Source organism: Anser brachyrhynchus, assembly GCF_964034855.1.
Source record: "Anser brachyrhynchus genome assembly, chromosome: 1".
Classification (NCBI taxonomy): Eukaryota; Metazoa; Chordata; class Aves; order Anseriformes; family Anatidae; genus Anser; species Anser brachyrhynchus.
In genome coordinates, this window is record NC_137694.1 from 121,742,104 (window position 1) to 121,762,145 (window position 20,042).

Genomic DNA, 20,042 nt, shown 5'->3' on the forward strand with positions numbered 1-20,042 from the left:
GAATCATTAGTGGTTAACCAGGGAAATCCCTTAAGAAACGTGGGGAAGATATGGAGAGGAAGGAGGTGGATGTATCACAACCCGCTGCAGGTGCTAGGAGAAGTCAAGCTTGGCAGGTGACCAAAAAGGGATTGGAAAATGACTTAATCTATAAGAAAGATGCTTTTTCCCCAACTTCGCTCCAGCACTGTGTTTGAAGGAGGCTCCATGCTTCCCTCTGCTCAAGGGTGCCTGATGGGAGCTGGAGTTTGGTCAGACTCCTTGGCACAGCACAAAGCAATGACTGAGATGGCACAGGCCCAGGCCACGACCCAGAAACCATCGTCCTCACTAAGCACGCCCTGGGGAGCCAGGAGGGCACTGACTGCCTTGAGAACATCACTGGGGCACATGGTGAAAATAAGACTTTTCACTAAATGCAGGACAACATTAAGCAGGCATGAGGCAAGGAGCAAAATCATGAGCTGTTTGGGGCTGTCTTCCCAGCTACATTGCTTTGGTGCCCAAGGAGTTTATACCCACAGCAAGGTGGGGGACGGAGCTATGTCAGAAAGCCAAAAATAGCGATTTGTGCAAAGGAAGAGAAAGGAAGCAGTCTGCACATCTCTGCCAGACAGACCCAGCCAGGAGAGAGAAGACAGGGGCCTCAGAAGAAACCATGAATCCCATGACATGGCAAACGTTATCCCCACCACCGAAGGCCTTTGCTTTAGGAACAAAGCTCTCTCAGGTGAAGAAGGTCAAGCAGATTGCTACGAAATGTACTTCAGTTGGGTGGTGAAGGGGATGCGTAGCAGGTGATTTGGTCAACCCACATGGTTGTGACCTTTGCAAGAGACTGCCTCTGCCAAGAGGGAGCAGCAGCGTCACGCCAAGGCTGCCACGGTTTAGGCCTGATGACATGGCACCTTGAGCAGACGGGCAGGTCTTCCAGGATCAAACTAAAAACCATTCACCACTCGTCACGGTAGACACCACAAAAGCCTATACCAAGGGAATTTTCACATTGAAAGAGGAGACTAGAAAAGCAGTTAATACAAAGACAAGAGACAAAGAAGGTCTCTGGGGTTGTTCTGGTTCAGTATTAACGGCATGTAGGTATATGGACTTAAAACCAGAGACAGACCTGATTAGAGTGGATAAAGCAGAAGTGCTACTACAAATCTAGACCGTCATGTGTCTCTAAAGCTTCTTCCTGTCCCAGTTTCCTACCTCATGCTATTTCTAATCTCTCCCTATTCTCAGTATAGAAACACAATCCCATTCCACATCCTCTCCCCGCTCTCCTCCCTCCACTCCCCCCAAAAGAAAAAGATTTACAATACATCAAGTCTGATCTGACGTAAAAGTGCTCTCTGCCTTACACGAACAAATGCTTGCCTGGCTGAAGAAGCTGTGTTTAAGAAAAGATATAAACTGTTTTGGAGTCTTCAGCATAAGTAAAAGAGTAAAGATCTTACATGATGTACACACAAAAAAAAATGATAGCTCCGGAGTAAATATCAGACAGCTGAGGCCAAGAGCTTTGGCTAAATCCCTTCATTTGGAATCGTATCATTTTTTAAGAGCTGCGCACGTTATTGTTGAACATCGGCCGCATCCCTGGAGATGCATATGGAGCTGCTGAACTCAGCGACCTACAAACTGTCCACGCTCCAGAGCACTTCTCAGCAGCTCCTGCCCAGGGAAGCACTGCTACATGCAACCTCAGCACATTTCCACCTACCTCATGGCGAAACACAAACCCTGAAATGCCAGCCACTAGCTCAGCCAGGAACACCAGGGACAAGAACATGGCATACTGAAAAGAGAGGAGGCAAGAGATGTCAGAGGGGGACAGGCTTTTGTCTCAGCACAAGTACTGCTCAGTTATCACACAAAATTTAATTTAAACTTTCTGATCTAGACACCCTTTAAAGACATTAATAAATGTATTTTAGCATGATACACAGGTTACTGCATGAATATATTTTATGCATTAATGCAACTCACAAATTATATGCATTGTCTAATTGCTAGGTCTTCTGACCCCATATTTTTTAGCATTTTCATATAAATTAAAACACATTCATGTACCAGAAACAGATCACAAGCCACTAAGGTTTTGATCTTGCAGTAAGGAATACAAACAGACCCTTTTTATTTGTATGGCACTCTGCTAAAGTAAATAGGCTTCCCCAGGTGTTTTGGCTCATGTTTATCTATCTCTTGCTGCTAGATTGGGATTTCCAGACTAACTCCTGAAGTTTCTCAAATGAATGAACTGACTGACTTCACTGGAAATATTCTCATGGTAATAGTAGACAGATGCCCCATATGTTTTGCTGAGCCAAGGCCCGTGTTTGGATTTGGGAGTAGCATTTGGATTCAGAGCTAAATAAACTTTGAAAACAGTGGCTTTCAGTGTAGCTACTCACAAACCATCAAAAATACATCTAGGCCAAAAAAAAGTAAAGAAAAAAATGCAAAGTGGGGTGGTAAAATCTGAAGTTGGGGCTTAATCTTCTCATGAGAAAATGCCTGTTTTCTCCATGTGCTAAATAACTCAACAGTTATTTTAAAAAGGAAACATTTTAAATTAAATTCAGTCCTAATAGGATTTAATGGAAAGAGGGAAATTTATTTTAATAGAAGGTTGTTAGGGAAGGGAGGACAGCAGTGAAGACAGAACTAGAAAAATCATTCTCTACAACTAATACTGCTGTCAAATCACTTCTGTATTCCATTCAGGAAAGAAGTAAGGTTTTGTAATATTTCTCATGTGTACAATGAAAATAAAACTATGTGTTTGGAACAGCAACATGCCACACTAAGTTAGAGGACATACCTTTAAACAAGTTACATGACTAACAGAGCAACTAGCAGAGCCTGATTTCCTATGGATTTATATATTCTTTCACACTTTCCCATCTGGACTGCAGTAACTCTGACAAGCCTCTACACACACCCTGACAGCACATCACCAGCAAGAGACAGCAGTGGTGCACCTACGATGGTGTTAGGTACACGCCGACTAGCCATCCAGACGTACCCGCCGATCAATCTGCAGCTCCTGCCTCTCCCCTGCTGTGCCATCACTTCAGAAAATTAACTCTCTTTAGGATGTCCTTTTTAAAGCCCGCTTCACACTGGAGAGGAATCGTCTCATCTCCTCAGGAAATCAGCCCTAAATACCACGGCAGCAGATGCATCTACTGTCAAGCCCTTTTCCACCATGTCAGTGTTTCACAAGTGGTATTTCCACCCTTCAAATCGTTATGCATTTTAAATTTTGCTCTTGAATATTCCTAGGAACACGGTTCATGATATAGGTTTGTTTAACTGCTAGCAACTTTGCATTATAAGGTGAGCTGGAAAACTTGGACAGAAACTTGTAGCAAGAGAGGTTAAACTGGTTAAGATGGCTGCTGTACCTCAGCTTAGCACACCTTGACTCCGTGGTGCTTTTGAGATGTGGAAAAACATACAGTACAGAGCTGTGCTGTCTGGGGTTGACTTATTTTATTCCAGTGAATATTAGGAAAAAAGCAAGACTGGTGTGCATTTAGAAGGTACCAAATATTTTTCCACGGATTTCACATCAGAGACTCCTTTAATCTATATTTCAAATAAATTTTACATTTATGGTGCTGTGAACACTTTTAAGATTGTAAATACACCTGTCTGGCTCACAGAAAAACAGAACGACCGTAGAACTGCTCGCAGAGCAGCACTTTATCCTTGCTCCCAACCAGACATGGGCCTGTATGCTGCGCAGTAGCGAAATTCATTCAAACTCAATCAACAACTGGTTTTGGCAAAGATTTTTTTTTTGCTTCTTTATCCAAAAGACACACGTGTTGAACATTAAGACCCATAAAATCTAGCGTATGTGCCTAAAAAAACATGTTAACATCTGGTGACGCTTGAGGCGGGAGTGGGAAATCATAATATATTGACAAAACCTCTTCCCCTCTTCAATACGGCACTTTGGCGTACTTACCAGTTTCAGCATCCATGGGCTGCCACGACAAGTGGCAAAGCAGCCGAAAAGCCCGAAGACAATGATGGTGGTACCCGTTCCGATGAGCACGTAGGGAGCATTGGTGGAGTTCTCAGCGATGAGAGAGATGTACGTGCCTAGAGTGAGCTTGCCCCAGACACCGACTGCGAGAAGGATAACACCTGTGATCTGCAAAGTAAGGGGAGAAAGCCATCAGAAGCTGTTAGTGAAGACATCCAAATCCAGTACACAGTGATCCTGAAGAGCTTCGTTGTTGCTGTTGTGTTGGCAGGAGGAAGCTGCAAGACTTTTACTAGCTCCATAGGGATGGACAGAGAAAATTAATTTCCAGTCTCTGGAGATGTTTCATTATGGCTGCCATTGGAAGACAAACATCTAGGACTAATCACTGCAAGGCTGATGATTGCCAAGGGAGAATGCAGTGCTTGCTAATAGCCCCTCTCTGTCTACGAATAGGCTCTCTGCTCCTACAGCATGCCAAGAGAGGTGGCCAAGTCCATCACTCTTACCAAAAGCCAATAAAAACTGCCCGTACCTCACACATATCGAGTTTTGCCACAAAAACTACCTGAACAACAAAACAGAACTTCCTACCTCCTGTCCTGTCCTTTTTTAATCCAAAGTACCCAGTTTCAGGAACGCAAGCATCTCATGCAGCATATTGCCCTTGAAGCTGAGCCTTCCCCGCTCCCGTACTTATCAAGCGAGACCTCTGGCCACACAGAAGCTTCACCCCTCCAAGTATGTGGCCTTGGGAGTACCCAGCTTCGTGCCTAAAATGTGAAGACGATGCCCAAACCCCAAAAACCCAATAGCCGTGCATTGCTAGCAAGAATAATTGAGATTTTTTAAAATTAATTGAAAAACATTAAAGCAGTCTTCAGTGGAGACCTCCTGGACAATGACAGAGATGGAGATAATAGGGGGAGTAGGGGCGTAGAGCAGAAGGAAGTGCCAATGGCTTCCTTGAGGTCGAGGAGCAGTTTAATCCCTGCACGTATGAGTTCACTGTGCACATTTAACACGTGTCAGAGCTTCACATCTGCTTCAAGCCGGTACGCACGTCGCCCATTCCCACGGCACGACCAAAGGTGCCAGTCCTGAGCACCAGGCCTGCAGGCGCTGCCTGAACTCCCTCCAAACCACTTTCCAGCTCCTCGAGGGCACTACCAAGAGGCTGAAATGGAAGTAATGCCCTGACAGTACTCTTTTGTTTGCTTTCCAACATTTCCCTTGTGGACATCTTTATACTGCTGTGAAGTCTTGAAATGCCCCGCTATCACACCAGGGCTGCCCTGCAGTTGTTTATGGAGGGGACCGGCATTCGCAGTTGTGTTGCACCAGCTGAGCTACTTTGTTAGATCTCTTTCAGCCACTTTTCATAAAGGTTGATGAAAATAATGATGAATTAATGATGAATTAATTCAAGGAAGACCTTCTCAAAGGAAAAAGGAAAGCAGCTTCTTGGCTTTTTATATCCAGGCTCGCTGAGAAAACCCACACAGAGTGCACCCTTGTCACTGCCTTTCTACTAGGTCATTTCCTCCGTCTTGCTGCTCAGTATGAACAGGTGAAGGAGCCTGTCATCCGTCCTGCATGTGTCTGAGGGAGCCACAGCAAAGGCTGCTCTGACGCTGCTCAGCTGCTGCTGAGGTGCAGCACTTCTGCTCCTGAGGGAATCGCATTGAGCGGAGCTGCTGAACGATCAGAGCCATGCAGGGAAAATGCCAGCAGGAGAGAGGATACAGAATAGGTGCTCTGAAGAAAGATATAGGAGAGGGATGGTGGGGGGAGGAACAGCGTGGAAGAAGCAAAGCCAAAAGAGAGAGAGAGAGAATATGGAGAGAAACCAAAGGAGAGGAGGCCAAGCAGAGAAAATCAAATGAATGTCTCCTCAGAGGGAGGAGATCCTTTCCATAACACAGAGAAAATAATCTCATCTGGCAATTTTAACACTTCTTAGCTCATTCTCTTCCTTCTCCCACCGCCTTCTGGAGCTGTAGGGAAAGAAATGCCCCCACTTGGCTCCCATCCACAGCACACCAGGGTGCAGCGCTGCCAGAGAAACCCGTCAATTCCTGCAGTTTCCCTAAACCTCCCCTTGTGCTCCCGACCTGCCGCAGGTGTTGGTATTTCTGTCACACCTCCTGAACAGGATTAGCAAAGATTTCTGCTCCCCTGCCCACAGGGGAGTTAAGAGTAAATCCAACTCCATCCCTCAGTGCAGTTCTGTGAAAAGTGCTGAGTCCTCGCTGCTGCAGCCCATCAGCCAACAATTTAATGTCAAAAAAATCACCACGTAGCTTATGTAACCACAGACATCAAACACCTCCTGAGTTTAGTCCCATCCCTACGCAAAGCCTTTCAAGGAAAGGAGCATCTCCATCTCTCTCTTTTTTAGACTGTCCAGATTAGCAGGTTAAAAGCAAAGCCAGCAAGCGAGCTGTGAGGGACTCCGAAACCCAAAGAACAAATGTTGGTTTCTTGCCTCCAGTGGGACAAAGGTCTGGTTTCTGCGCCTGAGCCGAGCTGCCGAAAGTTTTACCACTGTCCTCGGGGAGAAGTAAAAGCAGCCTCTGCTGCCAAAACAAACAAGCAGCTTCACATTGGAAAGAGAACTCCAGCCCTGCAATAAAAAGCATTTGTATTCTGCTGTTTGAAACAATTACTAACCCTTTACTATGTGTTTTAAGAGTCTGGTTTCCCTGTACCTCCAGGGGGCCTATCCATTTTATGATATACAAAGACTTTGGGAGAAAAGGAGCAAAGTCTATTGGCAGCTCATTCCCCTTTTGTTTCTTAGTAGAGCTCTGGTGTAGATGCGTTTAAGGAAATCCTGCAGTCGGTGGCGAGGCCTAACATCCCAGCAAATCTGTCACTGTGCAGAGGGATGGGAAGTTTCTCGAGAGAAGTGCTGCAGACACCCTTGGGCTGCAGTCATGCAGCTTGGAACTGCGCTCACGAAGAGGAAAAAACAGAAGACTTCCCTGCAGATCTTTTACTGACCTTTATTTAACAGAGCAGGAGTGGCAGTCTGACCAAAGCCCACTTTCACCCAAAGCCAAACCTCATTTCCGTATTTTTGAGATACACTTTTTATCCCTATCTCTCTGTTCCATCACATAATTGAGGGAACAATCAATGTACCAGCTGCTTCTTTTTTTTTTTTTAGGTTTGTTTTCTTTAAAAGCAGGAAGGACATTCATGGCAGGAAGGTCTAAAAGAAAACTCACAGTACCTCCTGCAATGCACAGCCTCCCCCTCATCTTCCCTGCTCCCTTCCCTTCCATTCAGACCATTATCACACATTTCAATGGAAAAAAATTTCTAAGGCTGAATGTCCTGCCATCAAAGCACACTAAAAAGCCTTTTAAAATAAATTAGAAAAGTTTGATGCTGACGCAGGAGCTGGGTTTGAGGGGAGCACGCCCCACAGAGCTGAACGTGACACCCTGCTCACTTCCACGCTGGGCCGTGGAGCCAGCGGCAATGCTGGCAGCTGTACTGCAGGGAAGCTGCGAAACCTCGTCGTGTCGCTCACGAGGGAGATTATCAGGGCATCTAAAAGTCACATCAAACAGGCAACACTACGAAGGTGAAGGCTTGGGAATCAAACAGAATACCAGGATGCTTTAGCACTCCCAAACCTAGTAATTTGCATTCCCTTGGACTCCTCAGCATCAGAATAAATAAACACAGTAAAAAAAAAAAAAGAAAAGAAACAAACAAATAACAACAAAAAAACAGTCAAGGAAAGGAGGGTCTGTTTCTCTTTAGCTCACATCCCAGACTAGAGATCTACAGAAAGGCAAACTGTGCAACTAAGCCACCCCATGTTCAACTATATAAAATCATGGTTCTTCCAAACAGTTACTTCTTGCAAGTACCTCCTTAATCAAGGCAGGCTGTTTCACTTCTCTGGTGCCTCCCTAAAACAACGGTAACACCATTAACTTCACAGGGTTCTTGTACAGCTCTAATATCTGCAGTGCTTCGACATCCAGGTGAAAGATGGCATCTTCCTCCTGTCACTCAAAAGCTACCAAGAACTGCTTACCCTCAGCAAATCTGAAACAACAATGGCAAGCAGCTATTTATATTTCAGATTTCTCTGTTGTTCAAGGAAGGAAAACATTCGTAGTCATTGGGAGACTCAGGCTGGCTCTGTCAGCTTTTAGTCAGTAGGCTTCAAAAACGTTGAGAGCAAGGGTGTTCAGAAATACCCTTGTTCTTCCCAAGCCTCTGCTCATTATACAATCAGACATTTTATATATGTAAGCCAGAAAATTTTAGATTTCATGGGAGAAAAAAAAAGGTACCTCTTCATTTGAGATACAGGGTCTTACCCGTGTACGCTTGTGCATGCATATATTTTTTTCTCCCCGTAGAGTTAAGCAAATCATCAAGATAAACAGTAGCAGATATATGCATATGAGAAATAAGTTGTCCTCTTCAGCTCTCCTGGCAAACACAGGAGAGTCACTACAAACCTTTTAGAGCCCACCCGAGCCACAGTTCAGATTCCACAGCCACGTTACATACAAACACCTGCAAAAGCTGGCACACATGGGGCAGGAGAGCAGCAGCAAAATTTGGCCTTTGCGTGGGCCTGCTACGAATTAAGCTTTGTGCTGGAAATGGTATGATGTTTCTGGCAACCGTATTTTCTGCCAAGGTTTGGCTAAGACAGACAGAGCAGTGCCTATTCCCAGGCACGTCCAGACCTGAGCTCCTTGGCAGACAGAGAAAAAAACTACAATGCTTCAGACCAGAGATCTGGAGTGGTACAGTAACACAAGCACTGGCAAAAGCAAAAATAAAATAAAATAAAAATGAAATAAAAAAAAAAGAACTGCCTCTGAAAAGAGGCTCTAGGAAAGATGCCCCCACACAGGGAGCTGTGGGAGGAAGGCCAGTGGCTGCCCTTAGGCGGGCTGGGACCCACCCCACCATGGCCTGGGGGAGGCAGAAGGGTCTGGGTGGCCTCACCAGGCCTCAGCCCCATCTTACGCAGTGCCAGCTGTGACAAATGTAAGGTGACAGGAGACCAGCCTGGTCACTGCCTGCTTGCCCTCACAGCCTGACAGCCATGGTGGGCCTGCCCCCTCCCTTCCCATGGCAGGTTAAGAGAAAGCAAAACCCCAAAATATCAGGTTAAGAGAAAGCAAAAGAACAAAACCCCAACATAGCAGGTTTCAAGGCCCTTCCCATGCATGCTCAGATTTTACAAGAGTTTTGGTTTATATTAGTCCACACCCAGATAAAACAGTCACAGTGCCAGGGAAGGCCTGACTTATGGGTGCTCGGGGCAAGCCAGTGTACACAGCAAGCCTTCAGAGACTCGGACGAGCTTCATGCCCACGAACGGGCTCGCGTGCTGTTTGTTAGTGCCGACTTTTGTCAGCTCTTTTTAATTCTTGCAAATTGCTCTGCCTCTTGCACGCAGCAGGGTGTTTAATCTATTTCGACGGATGCTCCCTGTTTGCACACATTTCCAGGACAAAGCACTTCGTTTAGGCGCCTGACGTATGGCTCTCTTCTTCCTGCCTCACACGCAGCTGCGCGAGGCCTCGTAGCCTCGTATTAAAATCTGTTCGGAGAATGACTGTTACTTCTGATTCACCCTAATTCAGGATTTGGTTTGTCTGCTGTCACCCTAAATGTGCATAAAGGCTTCATGACTCCTACCTCCTTGTGTTGACCATCCTCCTGCACTGTCCCCCCGCCGGGGAGGGAGAGGAGGGCCAGCCGCACCGCCTGCCTCCCAGCAACGCGAACCACCTCAGGCAGGGAGCCGAAGCAGCCCCAGACAGGCAGCGTGGTACCTCCACGGGTGTCCGAAGTGCTGCGGATGTCCCTGTTGGAGGTAGGATGCTGAAACCCGTGGATACTGCAGTCTTACCGCATTGACCTTTCGAGACAAGCAACCTTGAAACACTAATTACTCCTCCTCAGCACCCAAAAAAGAATTAAAAAAAAAAAAAACACCATGCAGCTTCTGGTTCTCTTCTGTGCCATTTCTCCAGCCTTAAACATTATTAGAAAGATATTTCATCCTGGATTTCATCAAAGATAGATCATTGCAAAAATTCACTGCCGTGGAAGCCCCTTGACTCACGCTTCTTCAGCACAGAAACCTGAGATGTAGCATTCAATTTAACATCACTAGGCCTGCCTTTCATCTAGGTCAAACTTTCCAAAGAGAAAAATATCCAAGCAGGGCAAGGATTGTAAGGACTAGATGCGACTAGAGATTGTATTGTTTAGGGCTACAAAGCCTCACACTTGATTGCTTCTGAACTCGGGCTTGGCAAATACAGCCCAGAAACCCTTGACTGACTAGATGGCAGGAAATGAAGCAGGTAGGCAACCTGGTCATTTTCCAAGAAAAACTCCACTGCAATCAAGATGTTCCCATGGAGTGTTTTGATCTAGATGAATCAGCAAGTTCTGGCTAATTTAAAAAAAAAAAAAAAAAAAAGAACCTGGAAGAAAAAAATCCAACCAGCTCTACCCCTTGCTCTGACCACGTGCCCAAACCTCACTGGCCTCTCAGGCATCTTTATTCGCTTCTGCTTCTTCCCAGTTCATGTCTCTGTGTATAATTACTCTTATTCAGCATCTGAACAAATCAGGGATTGTCAGTAGGACTGCGAGACTGCACATGGAGCTGACTAGATGTAGTGAAAAAGTTAACGTGCTTCAGATGGGCAGAAATACAACTGAACTGAATGCGAAGTGTAACTTCACTTGTCCAGTAAGCCCTCTACTTTTCAAAGACACACAGGCATAGATATGGTCAGTAGCTTCAATATGAGGGTATGTGCTGCAGCTTTATAGGAGCCAGGGAGAACGATACCTTGATAATGCTATGCGTTTCTGAAATCAGAACTGATGCTGAACATACACATTTTCTCATTGAGGGACAAGACACAAATGCCTAGGAATTACTTATTTTAATAGGACCAGAACAAAGATTAAAATATCAACCCCCTCCTTCTGAGTAACACACGAGAAACATGTAAATAAGAGAAGAGGACTCAGAGAATAGCTTTTGAAACTGCACTATCTTTAATTCTGTCAGAGTAACACAGGAAAACCTTATGTACTCCTTTAAACAGGATGCACGCTGCATCCTAATGGAGTCTGCTTTCTTCACACCCCAAATCTCACAAAGCATTTGCAGCACAGTATAAAGGGAGCTGCTGTCTTAAACTGAGACAGGAGATAGAAAAGCTACTCCATCTCACATCCACTGAGATTTCAACAGGCCCAAATGCAGAGGAACTAATTTATACACAGGGCTTCCATATGGAACATTTAAAGTTTATCATTTACAGAGGTGAAGATAAATGTGCAGCAGTAATTGCTAGTTTATTTGTCTACATAATTCATGTCCTCCTGTTCATTACAGATGTCAGCTATTTTGCTTCCTAAGCTCTGGCAAAATAAGACTTGGTACCCAATCCTGACTGATACTGAGCACAACAGCAATCCCTTCTGATTTCAGAAGCAGCTGGGAGAACACATAATTTCTCTGGACCAGTTTTTTACTCACAGAACCAAGAAGCAGGAGGTCAGCTTCATTAATCAGGCTCTCATTGTAGGTATCATTTTTACCGTTTCATTTCATATTCACAACCTTACTAAATGATTGATTGCAAAATGTGTGCGACTTAAAAAGAGATCCAAAGTGGCAAAAAAGAGTCAAATGCAAAGGAAATAGGCATGGTTTTGATATTTTCAGCTCCTTGATTCCAGTCCTTCCAAACACCAGCCTCCTTGCCTTTTGGTAGAGGTGTGCTGTCTCAGCACCTCTCTGCTGGAGTCTTCTCCTCTAACGGACTAGAGAAAGTCTGTGCATAAAACGGATGAATCCAGGGGAAGGCAGAAAAGAACTAATGCAATCCATCTTGGCCGAAGCTGAAAGGTCTAGCGATAGGTTTAGCAGGCTGTGAGGAAACGAGAGAGGACAACAGCACACAGCTAATTAGATCTACCAGACTTCTCCCCAAAGGAGGGAAATTTTTTCATGAGGAAAATGGTCGACCTTGAGCATACCCTGCATGAAAAGCATGTCTAGAGAGGCTTAAAAATAACTGGCCTACCTCTGAAAATTTTATAAGTTTCCCGAAATAAGCAAGGGATCACATTCAAAAATGTTCTTGCTTTACAGCCTGCCAAGCAATGGGAGTGGCTGGCTTTGAATCTTTTTCTGCCTCAGCCTCTGGGCTCTCATCAGGCAGGCAGGGGACTAAAGCAAACATAAATCTTCTTCGGAGCTTCAGTGTCAGCTCTTCACAGGCTGGAGCAAAGCAGTAAGAAAAGACAGGATGCAGTGTGGAGATGCACATAAGGCAGCAATACAGCCGAATTTTCTATCTTCGCATCTAGTGATCTTGACTACACCTTAGAAGTCAACCTCAGTTACGTTTTGCACAGTATTGACCTCTGCTGGAACTAAAAGAAAGCTGTATCTTTGGAAGGAGGCAACTTTTCCACATCTTTCCCTCCGCTTTGGAAAAAATAAAAGATGTACATTGGCAGAAAAAAACAAAACAAAAAAACACAAAACTACCACCGAAGTTGCCGTCACCAATGTTACTGCCTAGTATTTCCACAAAAAATGAAGCTATTTAAAAAAAAAAAATCTGATCAAAGAAAGAAATGTTTCCAGCAGAACTTTCATGTCTCTTTTTTTTTTTTTAAATATTTATTTATTTATTTATTTATTAAATCCACCGTAACTATACTGTGCTCAGAGAAGACTCTACTGAAGAAAAATTTTTTGTCTCCCCTCTTTTCTAACTCAGGCATGTCCCTCTCCTCCCTCTCCCTTCCTGACAGATTTTCCCCTCTAAACAATCCCTTTCTAGGAAACTCCAGTCCAAAGGATGCAAAGAAAAATGCCATGACCTTAATTTGGTAGCTTACATCCCTCTCTGTGATCCATTGCTTGTCTCACCTTGGTCAGCTGCAACCTTTTGCGTTCAGAGCTGTCTCTTTCTGTTGCACAGGCAGGATGTCCAGCACCGCAGGTCTTGGTTTGTCCCTTTGCCCTAGCAATCTCTTTGAATTATGATCCACGCAGCTCGGCATCCATCTAGTATTAGCTGCTGTCACAAAATGGATTACCTAGCGCAGCCCTTGCTCGTTCCATCCCAAACCGTGAATCCTGTTTATTAGAACTGCTGGTCCATGCCCTCCCTGCAAAAAATGTCATCAGGGATACCAGCACGAGCAAACTATGGCAATGGGGATGCAGCCGCTGCTCTCACGTCCCCGCCGGGTCAGAGCTGAGTACCTAGCGCATCCAGGTCAGCAGACAGCCACCAGCTTTGCTCTGAAACACAGAGCAGCAGATTTTGATTAGATACACCGATGTCAAGCTTAACAACCTCTTCTTCCCCAGCTACTTTCTGTGTGTGGGCTGACATCCTATTTCTTTTTCAAAAATATTTCTAAGGTTTGCTTATCTTCCTTGCTGTGATGTTATTACAAGTGCATGAATATTTGTTATAAGTGAGCCACCACCACATTAATATCCTTGGAGCTGAAATTGTAGGGCTGTTTAAAAAAACATTACGGAAATGAAATAAAATACCAACTCTCAGATAGACACCAAAGTGACTATTAGGTTATTACAGAGAATGCAGTTGATTAGGCTACTCGCCACCAACCCTGCAGAAAACAGTGTGTCTTACCCCTAACTTTAATGGTGCCTCTTTCAGCATCAATTGAGTTAAATGACCTCCAACAGTAAGTGCACGTTGTATATACAATCTGGGTGTTTCCCAGAACCCCCACCCATCCATACACTAACCATACATACCAAAGCTTAATGACACTTTCCACCCAGGCTGGGGCAGAAATGACAGCCAGGGCTTAAAAATTAAAAATAGTTTAAACCAGGACTTGGAAAAACGTTAAAAATCGGAGAGGATAACAGCCTTCCCACAGTGCCTCCTTGCCACCCGGAGAAGAGGCCAGTGCTCCTCGAATTAACAGTGAGGGGTGGGGGGGTAAAATCCAAGTCATCCAGTTCACTGCAGGATGAAAAACTGGATATGTCCCAAGAAGTTATAAAAGCAGTAACAAAGAGAGCGGTGTGGGGGGACATGACAGCTTGAAAAGATGCTTGTAGTGTGGCTCAAAACTAATCATTTCTTGCTAATATTAGTAGCAAATACCTATTCTTATAGATTTTTTTTTTCCCATAAAGAAATAATTAATTACATGCCACTTACTGGGAGATTCAGGAAGAATAATGAGATCTGGGACCTGATCTCTATTCTAAGATCACACACATAATAAATGGTTATAATAAACAGTCACATTCTCATGGTGAAAAACTCGGCTTTATCCCACCTTGCACTTAGAGAAATACTTAGAAATCTTAGTAACGCTAAGATCTTCATTATCAGGCTGATATTTATTTTTGTGTAAGAAACTTCAATAAATGAGAGGAAATGCTTTGTTTTATAGTTTGGTTACTAGTGGCTCTATAAGTTGATGTATCTTTTAAGTCAGCTGCAGACCAAAATGTGGTCATCTCTGGATAAAAAATAAAATGCAAAAATACACTTCTGCTGGGAATTTTCAGTACTAATTCCTTGAAACTTAGCTTTAAATATGCATGCCTGAATGTTTAAGGAAAAAGAGCTTCCAGTTAGGAAGTATATCAAAAGCAGCATCCCGCTCTGCAAACCGAAAACACGTCATTAGAGAAAGAAGGAGCCCCCAGCACCTATCATCAGCTTGTGGAGCACGGTGTAAAGCCTGGTGGCTGGATGCCTGCACGCTGATTCAGCCCGTGTGACACGTCTGCTACACTTGACAATTTTGGTCACTTGGGTCACAGCCGTGTGCTGCAGGCAGCCCGTCAGCTGCCCTCCCTGAGCCTGACGTTGCAATGATGAGCGCTTCACGTCCCTGCCCGTGTTGCTCCTGCAAGAGGTACGTGATGACAGCAGGAGCCAGCGGCTGAGTTTTAAGACCTGATGGTCTTAGCCTTAACACCTGAGGCAGCGTGTTTGCAGCACAGCTCTGGCCAGCACACCTACATGTTGCCCTGCAAAAGCTGCACCTGCACTGCTTTGCACAGCCAAAACCTTGTCTGCAGCTCAGTTCCTCCAGCTTCGATTTTTCTTCTGAATATCCTTCCTCCTCCACCATGTATTTTCTCTAAAGAGTGCCCAGCCTGTCAGGTGTATGGCTGTGAGACTACCCGTTGCGACCGAAGTCTGGATATAGCTTATCCATGAATGACATCCAAACTGCTGGTGTTCAAGGAATGGCCACCAAACCCACCACAGCACGTGGTGCCTCTGGATTTCAGCGTAATGGAGGGCTAACAGACGGGAAAGTGGGGATGGCGTTCCCACAGATGACAAAGGGGAAGACGAACTTTCTGGCGCTCAGGTCGAACGTAATGAAAACCAGCCGGAATGGTCCAGGCAGCCGCTGGGGCGGAGGAGCTGATGAGAGGAAATGAAGTCACCGCCAGGATTTCACAGCAGGACTGTGGGGTGCATCAAAGGACAGAGCGTGCAAGGGGAAAAGCAGCCGAAAAAAGCCCAAGTGCTTTAGGAGTCAAAACGAGAGCATCCCACCTCACCAATCACTCTGAGCTATCTCCAATGTCTGTGCCACCAGAGAAGACTTCTGTCCAGACCTGCTGCTCTCAAGACGGCAGTGCTGCATCTCTTCCTACTCCTCTTGGGCAGTGCAGCAATGGCTGGACGAGAACATTGCCACAGAGCTTGACAGTCACAGCCACAACTGACTGGTCCTTTTTCTTCATTTGCTTGCCTGTTTTACAAATATTTAGGGTACTGTCTTCCAGATGTCCATCCCTTTTAACTATATCCATCCCTGCCAAATTCCCGTGCCTTTTATAGTGTCAAAATCTATTTTTCAACAATTAACATGGTATTGGAAATTGCCAAGTTTTCCACGAGTATGACTTTAAACACGTGCACACTCAGTTCATTATGAATGTGAAAGCACACCCCTAAGCGAAGAGCTGGTGGATGTTTTAAGGCCTAGCACTATACGCAGTGGGATGGAATGGAATAGCTCAGTTGGAAAGGACCCACAGACCCTACGGGTCATCGAGACCAACTGCCTGACCTCCTCAGGGCTAACCAAAAGTTAAAGCACACTACTGAGGGCACTGCCCAAACGCCTCTTGATCACTGACAGGCATGGGGCATCAACCACCTTGCTAGGTTGGGAATAGAAGGAAAAAACTTATTGTTAGTAAATGGATACTGCCAGAGAATATTTTTCTGTAGGACCTGAAAGTCCGTGGAAGTTTAAACTCACTGTCTTATACCCAGGCAGCAGCTGTCCCTCATAATCACACTTTCAAATCCCTGCAGTAGCAATACACAAAGATGACAGAAATGTGGGTTTACAAAGCATTCAAACCTTAAAAACCTTCTCCAGTTTTATTGAGATATAAGACTTTAAATTAAAAATATGCAAGATAATCAAGACTAGGAATATCCGCTATTTAAATCCTTTATTGTTTCTTACATGCAGCATCTAAACTTCTATAATCCCCAAGTGAAGAAAGTAAATCAGGAAAATGAAACACCCAGAAAAGCAGCTGCCGGTGCTAACTGTGTCCATCGGACTAGTTCTATATCCAAAGCCCATGTTAGCACAGGTATGATCTAGCCCACCATGGAAAGCCACAGCTGTACCTCAGGCCTGACTGGGGTAAGGAAAACCTCTGCTGAAGGGGGTTTGGTAGTTTCAGCAGATCGGTCAGCACAGAAATTCCTCAACTTTCAGACATGTAGCAGTGAACTACAGCACGATACTATCCACCTCAGTCCCAAGAGAATCATCTGAACTTCTTGAGCTCTCAACAGGAATAAAATAAAACCCAGAACACGCAGTGAGCACACAGTGACCACACAGTATGGTTTATCCAGCCCTAGGGGGGGAAGAAAATGCAATTTGTGCATTCTGAGTCAGACGTACAGGAGGAAATGCATTCTTTTGCACCAGCCCAAGTGCTGGATGACAGCAGGCACTATCAACACTGCCAGAAAAGATACTGTGAAAAAAGTACTGAAAAAAAAAAGTCATCAAAGACTGCAAATCAACACCTCCAAATGGTTGCAGCTTAGGAAAGGAAGCTCCTCCAGGGAATTTCTGCATCCGCTCAACACACGCTCATGGTCAGCATGTGGAAAGGGATTCTCAGTCGCACCATCACCAGCAACGTGCCCAGAGGGAGAAATCCTTTTGGGCACACAGGAAGTCTAGGGCAGATGCAGAGCCGTACCAGTCCCATTCCATCCTCAACTAGGCACTAGCCTGCTGCTGTCCATATGGCAATGGTATTTCTGCAATTGTGACTCCAGTAGTCCTACACAGCTTCCCTCCGAATGTATTGAGAGGCAGTAAAGGCATCCCCCGCAGCACGAGACCCAGAACGATTTCTCTCTTTGCTGGCTAGGGAAACTGCAGGAAAAGCAGAGCTATCGGATTGTTTACCTGGTGTTCTTACAAAGTTAAGATTTAACAGGGAGAAAACTTGAAACGAATTAAAAACTGATTAACAAGCTCATTAGTCACAGCACACGACAGCGGTGGTATGAACCTCTCTTGGAATCACTTTGTATTCAGGCTCCTCCGCTCCTAATATCCTTCAAAACAACAGGCTACAGCACAGAAATGGGCGATAATAGCGGTGTGCAGAAATTCAATAGTACCGAATTCAAGGTCATGTTGCTGGGACCAATGCCAGAAGTTTCAAGCTCCTAAATTTGCAAATAGTAGTGGAGGAAAGGGATTTTTGCGTGCCAGCTGACCGCAGCCCCTCCCGGCACACAGATACGAGAAAAAGATGCACACAACCCCAAGATGCATTTCCAAAGCCAGGAATCTCCACCAGCAGGCTGCCACGGGGTGGGAGGGCAGGAGGCGAGGGCAGCAACAGGGTCGCTGCCTGCAGAAGATGGCAGATGGGCAGCTTCAGCCCCTCATCCACAGGAGGAGAGCTGCTGGGCAATGGCACAAGGGGGAAAGCAGGGGGCCCTGCTAAAAACCCAAATTGGCTGGAACCCGTGAGGAGGAAGCAGGGGGCCCCAAGCCTCCATCCTCTCCGTGCCAGGGCTCCTCTGCCAAGAAGGTTGTCAGCTGTCGTGTTCATTTCGGTTCAATCCATGCAAAAATCAGCTCAGAAGCACATGCAGTGATCTGGTAAGGGCTTTGTTGGAGGTTCCAGAAGGTTTTTGTTATTGCAACCAAACCTCTAACGTGCTGATCCCGTTTTATTGGAAATCAGAGGTTATTTACATTCTCCTAATCATACTTAGAAGTAGCTAAGAGCTGCCATCCCTTTGTATGTTTTTTTTTTTTTTTTCCCCCAGCAAAGAAAGGCCACTTTTCTCTCATACTGGAGAATTCTGGTCTTTCTTCTCTCCTGCCCGACCCACATTTTCCTCTGCAGCTCTTTAAGGCACCACGCTGCAGGGAACTCCTCTGGTGGATACAGGCCTGGTTTTGGCAAGAAGTATACACATGGTGGATCCGCACTGCACTGCTGTCCACCTCAAATGAGCCATCGCAAGAAAGCAAGTCTTCTCATTTCAGCTGATCAAAACCAATGTTCTTACAGCCACCCATATTTACTCTCACCCATACCATGGCTTCTGCCCTTCCAAAACCCAGGTAGCAATGCATCCAAGAAAGACACAAAATAACAAAAGAAGGCAAAGCGGGAAAAAAGTTTGGTTTGTACCACCCCAGAATAACCCAGTCTTGTCCCAGTCAAGGTCTAGCACTCTGTCTCAGTGTCTACACAGCAGTTTTTCATACTGCTCTGTTTGTCCTTAGCATATGGCTCTGTTTTTTATGTGCCACTCCTACTAAAGAAGCCAAAGTCAAAGCCAGAAGCTGCTCTCCTTAATACTCATGTGCTTTTTTAGAGTGAGGAAGGACACATCTGCTCTGAATCCCAACAGGAAGGCATTCCCACGAACTGTGGCATGCAGATGCTCTGTGCACTCCCCTGCACTGCTGGGAGATGCTCTAATAACCAGGGGTGTTCTCTCAAGTCCTATCTTCCTAATAGCAAAAAGGAGGAGGAAGAAGCCCAATGAAACTCAAATCTGTCAGTTCCTCCAGAGCCTGCGCAGTAAATGGACACGGCATGATGCCAGTTGTTAACTTCTAAGAGTTCAGAACCAGCCATTTGTGGAGCGTGTAAGCACGCATTTTTAGAATATAATTCTTAAAATCAGCAACTGCCTACAAACAAATCACATACACACACCCCGACACAACTACGTGGACGTCAAGGTCCTTCTACACGAGAGCAGTTGACAGCTAGAGTGAACAACACCACCCTTCTTTGCAGGTTTAACAGGGATATCACGTCTTTATCTGCAAGGCAGTCGGTCATTCAAGGTGAGAGGTGATGCTCAGCTGTGAGCGTGAAGATGTGCTATCAGAATACACCTATCCTCGGCAGAAAAAAGATGACTTTTCCACGAGCCAGGCTGGTAGAAAGGGGCAAGTAGCAACAGGGCGGCTTTGAAGGACTGCAGAAGAGAGGGAATAATTCCCTAGCATGCTCCTTGTTCTGTATTTTTATACATAATCTTATACTCTTGCTTAAATGGTTGAGGTATGTGAGTTCCTGTATTTGTGGCTACTGCACACGTGTATGCATCTCAAAATAAAGGCACATCCCTCACATAAGAGTTGCTTTTCAGTTCAGTACACTTATTAGAGATGCCTGATGCAAATACTGACACTTGGGTGTTCTCCTGTCAAAAAAAAAAAAAAAAAATTATCTAGGCTTGCACTCAAACTGCTAAATTCCAGCTGAAACACACATTGAAAAAGAATTTAGCCACAAACTGGAATAAAATTTCAACCCAGATGTTTGAAGCTGTGAAGCTGTGTGGTGTGATAATAACAACCAAACCAAACCAAACAAAACCTTTCAATAGAAAATACCAGATAATCACAGCAACAGGTAACACTACAAGACCGCTGATAACACACAAGTACT

The 20,042-nt window shown here is 45.1% G+C and overlaps 1 protein-coding gene across 2 annotated transcripts in view; it reads right to left on the reverse strand.

The window, feature by feature from the left end:
* Positions 1-20,042, reverse strand: part of TSPAN7 (tetraspanin 7) — a 93,898-nt gene that overhangs the window by 16,508 nt on the left and 57,348 nt on the right. For both annotated transcript variants that reach the window (XM_080551933.1, XM_080551934.1), the window contains exons 2-3: positions 3,983-4,171; positions 1,727-1,801 (exon numbers count right to left, since the gene is read on the reverse strand). In XM_080551933.1, the coding sequence (XP_080408059.1) occupies positions 1,727-1,801; positions 3,983-4,171 (264 nt within the window). The remainder of the gene's footprint in view (positions 1-1,726; positions 1,802-3,982; positions 4,172-20,042) is intronic.